The sequence below is a fragment of the Acyrthosiphon pisum genome, chromosome A1 (genome assembly GCF_005508785.2).
Source record: "Acyrthosiphon pisum isolate AL4f chromosome A1, pea_aphid_22Mar2018_4r6ur, whole genome shotgun sequence".
In the NCBI taxonomy this organism is placed as follows: Eukaryota; Metazoa; Arthropoda; class Insecta; order Hemiptera; family Aphididae; genus Acyrthosiphon; species Acyrthosiphon pisum.
Genome location: NC_042494.1, coordinates 125006532 through 125017714, shown reverse-complemented (window position 1 = coordinate 125017714; position 11183 = coordinate 125006532). Strand labels below are relative to the sequence as shown.

At 34.8% G+C, this 11183-nt stretch overlaps 1 protein-coding gene across 3 annotated transcripts in view; it reads left to right on the top strand.

Annotated features, from left to right (window-relative positions):
- Positions 1-338: 338 nt before the first annotated feature.
- The window catches only part of LOC100574713, a 53499-nt gene continuing 42654 nt past the window's right edge, over positions 339-11183 (top strand). For 2 of the 3 annotated variants that reach the window (XM_003246616.4, XM_029488243.1), the window contains exon 1: positions 339-577. In XM_003246616.4, the coding sequence (XP_003246664.1) occupies positions 576-577 (2 nt within the window). In that variant the 5' untranslated portion in view covers positions 339-575. The remainder of the gene's footprint in view (positions 578-11183) is intronic. The other variant, XM_029488242.1, reaches the window with a different exon arrangement.

The following is an 11183-nucleotide window of genomic DNA, read 5'->3' as shown; positions in this document are numbered from 1 at the left end:
TTTGACGTCTTATGAATAAGGCTATTTTAATATAACTGTATGATTAATATTATAATATTGTTAGGTAGTACCTATGTACTTTTATTAATAATAATTTGTAAAAATGATGAACATTTTTTTAATTTATTAACTTTTTCTAAACCTTGAACATGATTCTATTGTATAAGACACAGGTTAAAAAAACTAACATATTTGAAGTATCCACACGATTGATGATTTTTTTCCAAAAAAGAATATTCTCAAAACTCAATTATTTTTATCCGTCAGATGGCGCGAAGGTTGTTACTTCGACTACTATAATATTATGTACTCATGGTGGCATGTGCGTCTGATGGTGGAGCTGAGTCTTCCACACGCACCGGCGGCGTTCGTCTGTCACGGTCGATTGTGTCTCTGTGTCATTATTGTACACAAATAATTTAAATACGAGGTATTTAAATATCGTAGATCGAGTGCTTTAATTTATAATTTTTTTTTTTTAATAGTATCATTGAAGTGCAATACATTTTAAAAACAAATTGTGCAATGTGCTGGTTATAAAACTAATGCCAAGACTCAAGCTAACTACTGCATAAATGTAAGTAGTTTAGTAGTATCTTTATTTATAATTTAACCGTAGTATATTATAATCGATTGGCAAGCCAAACGCTTAAAGGCGCTATTAGAATAATTATTTGACCGTGAACGCAAACTGTGTTTTCTAAATAATCTCATAAACAAATAAAATAGCTTCAATAGTATAAGGTAGGTATTAAAATCTAATGAAGCACCGGGACACTAAGCTAAAGATTACGAGTGAACCAATAAATATGTAGTCCATTTAAAGGTTTTATAACCTAACCTAACCCGGTAACATAATAATACTTGACATTAAAGTCAAATTTATCTGCAATTTTAATACACCCGCTTTTTTATACCCACTCTTGTTTATCGTTATATCAACCAAATGCATAATATGTATTGTGAGTCCAGTAAACCTGTTGATTCATACTAAAACTACTAACTGTAATAGCACCTACATAGCCTAATTATTTATAACTAGTGTCTGTGTACGTTTTTCCTTTTTACTGTAGACTTAATTATTTGTTATACACATTGAAATCTATGTACATGTGCACTAGTTTTCACCAGTGCGCAACATTGGCGCTTAATGTTGTTACACTTTCGAATTACTGCACATGTGTCAAACAAGAAGTCATTTAAATTTGATTACATAAAAAAATTTGAATTTGAATTGCCCATTTTCGATTTTAAAAAAAATAATCAAACTTAATTTTTCAACGGAATTGCGTAACACGCACGACCCCGTCATAATACATTATTTATGTGTGACGTAGTGTTATTTGAGTACCTACCTACCTATATATAATCGTTTAGAGTAGCAGAAATAAAATAAAAATACTTACTTCTCTACGACAAAGAAGTACTTATTACTGGACAACTATAAATGTTTACATACAAAATTTAAAAAATAAAATAAAATACAAACAGTGATTTGGCTCTTTTTTTGTAAACCTATTTTGTACTTGTCAGTTGATCGATGATCAAATTTTTTTCGTTGATATCTGTGGGCGAAACAATTCTTGGCGGCATCCTTTGTATTGCACGTATGCATTCCAAAACGATTAATGAATTCTAAATAATTGCGTTCATTCATTTTCAAGAAACGGTTTGGAGTCTTTCACCGCGAGAACCAAAAATTGGTTTGATAAAAAAAAGGTCAATCTCAAATGCGGTGGCGCATATTAATATACTCGTCAACTATACCTAATATAGACCCCAATAATAATCGTGTATAGTCAATATAGTACTTACAATAATAATTTAACTACAATATCGCAGTGGTCGTGATGTATAGTCTGTAGAGATAAACGCGTGGTTAACGCCGAGGAGATAGATGTATAAAGGAAAAAAATAACAAATAGACACGGACGGAGATATAAAACTGTGGTGGACGACGAGATATATACGTTTACACGCCGAATAAATATGTACATCCGATTTTAAGAATGCGGATTGACGCTTCCTGTCCACGTTACGTCATATAATATACGGACGCGTGTCCCGGCCAATTTGATATCATAACATTATTATTATTACTATGATTATCGCGTTTGGAGATTTGTTCCCCGACAAGAGTGTATTACGAGAGCCGCAACGTTATCGCAGTGCAGTAACAACATCTTTGAATCGCCGAGGTGGCTGGCTGCTGCGTGGTACCACTCGACGAACATATCGAATGTCTCCTGGACCGCGCATGTTCACGTACCTACCATATGAGTGTTTGTGTGTGTCAGTGTGTGCGTGTGTGTGTACACCTTTTAACAGGTGGACAGGTGGGCCCATAACGCGATGACCCGGTCCGGTGGAATTCGAATGTAGCAGGTTGGAAAATAAACCAAGATTTTATTCCAAACGCGCCACGCCCCCCGAAGGGAAAAATATATGTATTTATATATAATAATAAAATAAAGAAAAAACCGCAAAACGACTTATACGACCGCGGCGGCGTTGTCGTCAACCTACGTACTATATATTACACGTAATATGTATACACATATATATACTATATAGAGGTACCTATATTATACGATTATAACTCGGCGGTTATCGGATCTTTGTTTCCCATCGCATTGTACCGCATTGCAGCATCAAAGGGTGCAGTATAATGTAGTACGAGAGCAGGGGCTCTCAAAGAAAAGTGAAGACGGTTAATTACTCTATAAAAAAACTTTTTAACATCAACACCAGCAAAAAACGACTAGAAATACATTAAAAAAAAATGCAATATAAATTATAATAATATCCACCAAATTACTGCCTATGTTATGTTACGTCTTAGCCCTTAGGTATAGTCTACAGTAGGTAGCTTGGTAATTTAGCTATACTGCCTATACTATACTATATAGTATAGTAATATATTACAACCTAGTTAAGGAATAAAGCTTTTCGTATACGCATTTAGATATTGAATATTAATATATTAAGTGTATTTAGTTGGGTATTTACTATTTACATAATATGTAACTTCAGATATAACAGTTTCCTATAGTATCATAAACCACTTTACACTGCATATAATAAGTAATTTATAATCATTGAATTTTTAATATAATATATTATACATTCAATACTCCATTATTAGGACCCGGATTTCAATGCAAAGTGCATTTTTTATTATATATTTTTTTAGTTGCTCTAAAACAATGCATTCCAAATACATTCATTGATTTATGTAATAAATATTTCAACAATTACAATTTTTTCTTGTTTATTTTTAGCGTCTTATTCGGGATATTTTATTTAGAGCATATTTGTTCATTTTTTGAGTTTTTGTGTAAAGCTAGGTACCTAATTTATAATATTATCTCAAGAAATGTTAGGTTTAATACAGTTAATATGCAATGCTTATAATATAACAGGTATATAAAATGGTCGAACGTAGGATTTAATGTGGTCTATAGAACTTATAAGTTTTATATTTTTGTAGATATTGAAGGAGCAATACAGTCCCAAGATTACGTTACTCACGTATTATATAATTAATCTAAAGTCATTATAAATGTATTCATAATTTACTAATTTAATGTATTATGGTGAACTTGAGCTTATTTGATAATATGAACGCAATAATGTAAGTAATTTAAGTATAATTACATTTATATAGTGGTGTAAGTTGTTTACTTTTCTGTATATACTTATTACTTCAATAATATAATAGATTTAATTTAATTGTATAATATAAAGAAAATGTTCACTTTTCAAAATTTATAAATGCAACGCAGGTGTGTTACGCTGTGGAAACAAATTGCACGAGTGCTCGAGGTCTGATGCGCCCGCTTACTCGGTGTCTATAGTTTGTTATAATATTATTCAAAAGTAACTATTTGGTATTTATTAAATTAGGCACAAATAATTTTTCTATCATCTTAATAGGTCAGAGTAATATTATGTGTATAAAATAAAAAAGACAAAAGATAGTAACCACAAAAGCAGAGATTTAATAAAAAAAAAGAAAAGAAAAGAAAAGGGAATACGAAAAATCCCATTTTTTCATAAGTCAAATCCGTTGTTTGTTTATAGACGACTGCACATCTCCACTTATGGGGGCGGTATTATTTTACGTTATTACGACCGTATACAGGTACCTTCTTAAAAATAATAATAACATGTAAGCCTCGAATCACGATCGGCACTGACGGCTGTTGTGTACCTGCAATGTACATGCTGTATACCCCATGTATATAATAATATATAATATCGTATTAAGCGTTTGCGGCGAGGTATAATCGCGTCGATAACCGCATCGCAGTGGTGCAACCAGACTGTTGTACAGTATACATACCTACTCAATAACGTGTACAATATATAATACGGTGTGCACGTCGGCGGATACGGTCGGTCAAAGATCGATCTCCGCGTGCGTATACACCCCGCGCGCTATAGATCACACGTCGCTCGGCGCGAACACTATATACCTAGGTATAGGTATAATAATACCGCTGGTAACGATCGCGTCGTCGTCATTAGCCCGACCGGCGACGACCACTGCACGACCGGCTTGTGACGGCGGCTGCGGACAACGAAAATAACCGATTTCCATTATCATGCGTACATCTAATATGTACTTTAATATAGTATATATAGTGACCTACCCCTCGGTGGTGTCGAGCGTGATGTACGCGCGTATATTATGTGTCCCTCCCACAAATCCATTATCCAACGATGCGTCTCGGCGGCGAAAATATATTATTATTATTATTACACGCCGACCCTGTAACTCAAGACAATATTATAATTTGATTTATATACCTACCTAAATAATATTATCTATTGCCACGCAAGACGACTACAACGGACGAGACGGTTTTTTTCCCTCGTTTATCGCACGGTCCACTGACTCTTTTTTCTTCTTCTTCTCGTCGTTTTTGTCGTCACCACGTCTCGTGTATAACCGGTGTAACTACACGTATGTCGGTTTCTGTGATCGGTCAACGGGCGCGTAATAGAAAGAAAATAAGTCGCTTCCGGATTAGTCGGAAACACGGCTACGACGACATAATACGCTGGATGGCTGCGTAAAAAATACGTGAAATACGGCCGTTTTTGTTTGACAGAATACCTACAATATAACGTTATAATATATTATTATTATATACATGACAGGGACAAAAAAAATGCATTCGTTGAATTGATCTTCCCCTGCGTATCGATTGTCCATTTGTCCATATACGCTATGTAGATGATGACAGCATAGGTACGCACGCACGTTTCGTATTTCCGCGAAACTCGCGCGATTGTGTGTGGTACTCAGCTGGTGTGTGTGGCAGAATTATAACTTAAAAAATGACGTTATTCTTGGCCTATGTATTTAAACGGAACGCGCTGCTGCCATTATTATATGCTACAACCGTAATCGATCGATCGAATACCTAGGTATATAATATAATATTATAAACACTAAAACACGTAACGAGTTTCCTGTATAGGTTTTATACCGAATTATCGAAGACGTGTACCTTCTGAGTTCTGAGTTTCTGATATCATATATGAACATAATAATATATAACTAGGTACATAATATTATACACCGTTGTGCCGTGACCACTAATGATCGGACACGGGACAATGGACGACGTCGATTCTCGGGGAACGTACTTGTACACGAACGTTTTTACTGCCACCTGCAGCAGACGCGTTTAATATTATACTGAATGGCGAAAGCTATGTATCCAACACACAAATACAATTTAATATTATAATACGGTTATAATATATTATATTATTTTAATTCTCGAGCACTGCTCGACAATCCGATTTCTGTCGGAAAGCGAACGATTTTACGGTGTACGCACCATATAGATGAGGTACTATGCAGAGTACCGCCTATACTGGAGTCACAGCTATTAAATCCAAAATTAATACGAATTCATATCGACGCCCCCGCCGATAGATATCTATAATCTATGCACCTATCACAGCAGCTACCACACGTCCCACGGTAATTTTCGTTCAAACTCGTCCTAGACATTATATTTCCCGCCTAACCATATATATATGCAGTATGCATTGCACGCGGACGGTGTATTTATTTTTATTCCATATAGAGGTAGTCTACTGGGTATAGACTCTACCCACTGATGATAATTAATAATGATGCAATTGCACAATGAACGCATCTTCTTGACGATCTGCGCATAGGTTTTCCGAACTCTTATATTATATTGTACATTATATATTGCCCTTTTGGGCGTCAAAGGCCAATATACAATTATAGTACGATATAATATACTTATATTTATAATATAGACACATGGGCATATCGATGTAAAATTTTGATTTCTGTATACGCATTGCAACATGCGGCTCTTATAAGGTGTGTACAACGTTGTCGGCTGTAACGGAATGCGCGTTGGCCGTTCGCGGTCGTCAATATTATAATATTTCCAGCAACGTTAATAATAATATGTGCAGTACACACAACACTGACGCGCGCAGAGCTCGATAAAAAGCGCAAGATAGCACACGCGCATCAGTTGATCTCATACAAATAATATATAACATAGGTACTTAATATAATATACAGGATGATTCACTGAGCATAATATGCTTATACCCCATTATTTTAATTGAATAATGAATTTATTCAGGTTCTTAAGATTTTATTGTACTATACTCAAAGAGTGTTCTACGGCGTTACAAACTTATATTTTTCAAAATAAGAATCCCCCTTGTTTATTGTGAATCTTAAAGTTAAATAACTCAACAACTCTATAGGTACCTACTCGTTCGAATTTTAATTTTAATACATCAACATTTTCAGAAGAATGATCCACGAAAAATTAACAGTTCACAGTATAACAGGGGGGGGAGGGAGTTATAGTTTGAAAAACAAAAGTTTGTACCCCCACAGGACACACTTAAAGTAGTACGAGGATAATCTTTAAGTAATCTCTGCAGGTTTGAAAATATGGTATTTAAGTAGGTATATTTAAGAATTTTGAAAATCATAATTTGAATAACGGTAGTATTACCTCGAAGGAGAAAAAGTATGTGAAAATGCTCGGTGAATCACCCTGTATAATATTTTACGATTATTATATCAGGTACGTACATCATCGCAATACAATTTGTTGAAAAAACACTTTGTCAGAAACCTACATGAGTCGACGTTTCTATAATAATACAAGCGGTTGGGGATCTGCGGGTTATATTTTTTCACCTTTCGCCCGTCCGATTCTAGAGTGTTTTATTCGAAAAACAAATTCGTTTTCCGTGTGTCTTGCAGTGCGCGAGGTACTTGCTTGCCTGCCGCACCAAACATTATATTTCGCGGTTTAACGCACTACCCGAATCGAAGATAAATCTTCTCTGGTTCATATATTCTGGCAATGTGTATACAACATGATAATAATATAATATTATTATATATTATTATTATACTACGCACGTTAATCCGCTCGCCGCCCGTCGGCTCGTGTGTATTATCGACCGCGGAGAAACACGTCTTGGAGAGCATCTCCCCCCGGGGCCGGTATATAGGTATAGGTACGCTCCACCTTTCGGGACTACCGTCTATACCGGGCGTAACTTCAGGTAGCCACATAATTCAGCCACCGAAAGCAATTATTATTATTATTACAGACGGCGGCCGGCCAGGGATTATTTAATATACGGCGGGCAACAATTATTAATACGCCGGCTAATTAAACAGAAATACTACATATACATAGGTATATGCACGAGTATTATAATAGTAGTGGGTATCTATAATATATTATAGTGATATTGAAATAGAACAGATCGAAAAAACGGGTTTTATTTAGTCGATGTTTTATTTTTCTTCTCTTCCTCCTCCCCCGACGTTACATTGTATTAACGGTATTAACCGCATTATTTTATTCGTAACTGCGTTAACGTCTTGTCACTGGCGGTTACGATATACAGGTATTTCGTCGTGTTATAATATAATTTCGGTTTTTCGACGGTGTCGATGTTTTTTAATATTATTATTTTTATCGTTCTATTCTCTCGCTGCAGCAGCAGTCGTTGTCGAACCGCGCGCTAAACCCAATACGTGAGATAACGCGTGTATGGAATAATAATCGGCCGCCGTAATAAAAGTGTCCCATTCGCCGCCGCACACATAATAATATTATATCCAATATTAATATATACCTATATATATATATTTGAGAAAACTTTCACCGGTGGTCATTTGAAAAAGAAGAAAAAACATTCACCTCATGTGCTCGTGTTGCTTTCTATTGTCGATCGTCGCGGCAGTGTCCACTGGTTCGCACGTTCGATCGTTATTGGCTTTTTAGAAGTTTTCACCGAACTACGCCGTACCTATACACATATATACCTATAGGCTATAATAATATATATAATGGTATTATTGCAGGTAATTGCGTTCATTCGTATAGTGGTCGTTTGCTGGGGACGGTCGACTGCAGCCATAGAGAGAAGCATTTGTGTTTTATACAATATTATTTTTTACCTGGAAAGTGGTATACCACACGCTGTTATGCGTAGAATATATATTATTTATTTATGTGCATATAACTGCAATATGACAGAATCACTGAACCATAATAATATTGCATTTCCTTCTTTTTGTGCGGCGTTTGGGTTTAGACGAAAGAAAATAATATATTAATAATTAATATACTATCGCGTCACACGTCGTGTTCTCGCGTTATATCTCTTATTGTTTTTACCTTCAACCCCGGAAGCTGTTTTATATGCATATTATATATACCCTCTAATAATATTTTAATAATATATTTCTATTATGTTCTTACAATGGGCAGGATGGACATTTTTTTGGCAGGAGTATAATGCGTTCAACGAGTAAATCTTATTGTTAGATTATTAATATATAAATATACGTCATCTGATTAAAAATGTATATTACAACAAAACATTTCTCAAAAATAAACATTTTTTTTATTTATACGTCATGAGATTCTTAAGCACTGCAATATTAAAAACAGTTTTTTTTGAACTCGTAAATATTTGAAATGTGATGAACAATTATTATACTTTTTTTATACTCGTTATAACGTTGACTTAAACTCTTTAAGAATCAAAATCACTCGTAATAATTTATAAGAACAACGAACATCAAGTGTCATTGGACTTAATCTTTGAAGAAATATAAATATATTTTTATTTAACTTAACACAATACTTCAACAATGTATATGTGTATTACTGTGTACATAATACAAGATCGATTATAATATTTATATACCTACTTCAATAAATTCGTAATGATTACACAAAGATAGAAGATCAGATCATTTATTTTTAATGAGAGACTTACCAGAAAGACAATATGTCATTGAATTGTTGTTTACTAGCTAATTGTTCGTAAGAAGATGTTTAGATGTTTGTAGTTCGAACGTAATGGTTCTTCAGATCTAAAACCGACAGATGCGTTAGTTTGAAGTTGTATTCGTCACTTATTTCTATAGAAGTACGTTACATTTATTATCAAAACATATACAAATTGTGTAGATATAATTATTGTATATTATTATTGTTGATAGTTTATAAGAAAACATTTCAAGATTGTAATAATGTATAATATACCACGATTGTAATTTGCGTAACTATTTACTATTAGTAGCTTTAAGATTAAAGTAAATACACAAAATTAACTTTCACTTAGTAAAGATGTACTGACTTTATGTTTAGTGAAATGCAGTTGGTTATAGACTTTTACACTGGAAGAGCTTTTTTATCACCACAGAGAGAAAATCACACCATACAATTATTTTATTACGATTATAAACATAATTTTCCATAGTTTATTGCATCGTCAATATACCATCATCTGATTTTTATTGACACGCCGCGCCGTAAGCCAGCCATTGATCATCTGCTAAACGCGTATAAACGTTTCGAGTAAAATACCTATTACGTATTTAATATATTTTATTTTTTAGATGCCTATGTTATAATAATCACGATGAAAATTGCACTTTTGAATAGCGCATTAAACGTGAAAACGAAACTAATATAGCCTGTGAGTGAATATTCTGAAAACCTACAGTTATAAATAATAAATGTTTAATGATTTTGAACAACATTATCTTGTTAGCGCACCAGTTGCTGTACCAGGTGAAGCCGATGAACTATAAATGTCTTTTCCGATTTTCCTCTTGTGTCTTTGCACATTGCAATATACCTACCTAGGTATCTATAATATTTGTATATGTTATACCTACAGTAACACTAACGTCATGAGCCCACTGCTTGCCCGCAATGTAGCGGATTCCTTAGGCACAACATACACGTAGGTAGGTATATACTAGTAAATATATGTGTATTATAATACGTATAAAAAATTTCGAACGGCTCATCAGCGTCTACACGCATAGTGTAATTTGTATTCCGAGTAACTAACACGCATTGTTTGACGAGCTGCATGTTATCATCAGAATACTAGCTCGTGTGTTTTATGAGCCAACAAACCGGTGCGGCGTGTTATTATTGGTGCGGTGCACGTTTTTATTTTCGTTTGTTGTCGTTACCACTGCGCCTGCAGGGGCATAGCAGGATGGGATGTCCTGCAATTATTATATACACGGACACCACACGGCGGTTTCGAGAATAAAAACGCTTTTCCCGACCGATTAATAATTTCACAATCGATGATCGTGCCAAAAAGAGCGCAAATGATCCGCACACCACAAAATCCGAATCCGACGTGCAAACTAAGCGTCCTCGCGTATGTGATGTTTGGTGTAAATACCTATATGTATACATGTATATTATACAATATACACCGTACGGCGTACATAACACACACACACAACTTACTCACACACACAGGAACACAACTACATAGCTTGCCTGCCCGCTCTGTGTCGAGAGGTCGGGGGACCCCAGAAGGCAAAAGCGAAACAACCGGTCCGGCAGAGACCACCCAACGGAGCCCAAGGTCGATGATAATTATGGGCCGCTATTTAGGTGCAGTGTATATATATATATATATATATATATACGTATAAGGTATATAAAAAGAAAAACAAAGAGGGAAAGAAATATTCTGTGTGTGTACCTTATATATTTATAATAAGGAGGTAAAAACAATAACACTGGTGGCTTGATGAGATGCTGTGCTGCAGTATGCACACCATACCTAAGGTGTGTGTGTGTGTGTGTGTGTGT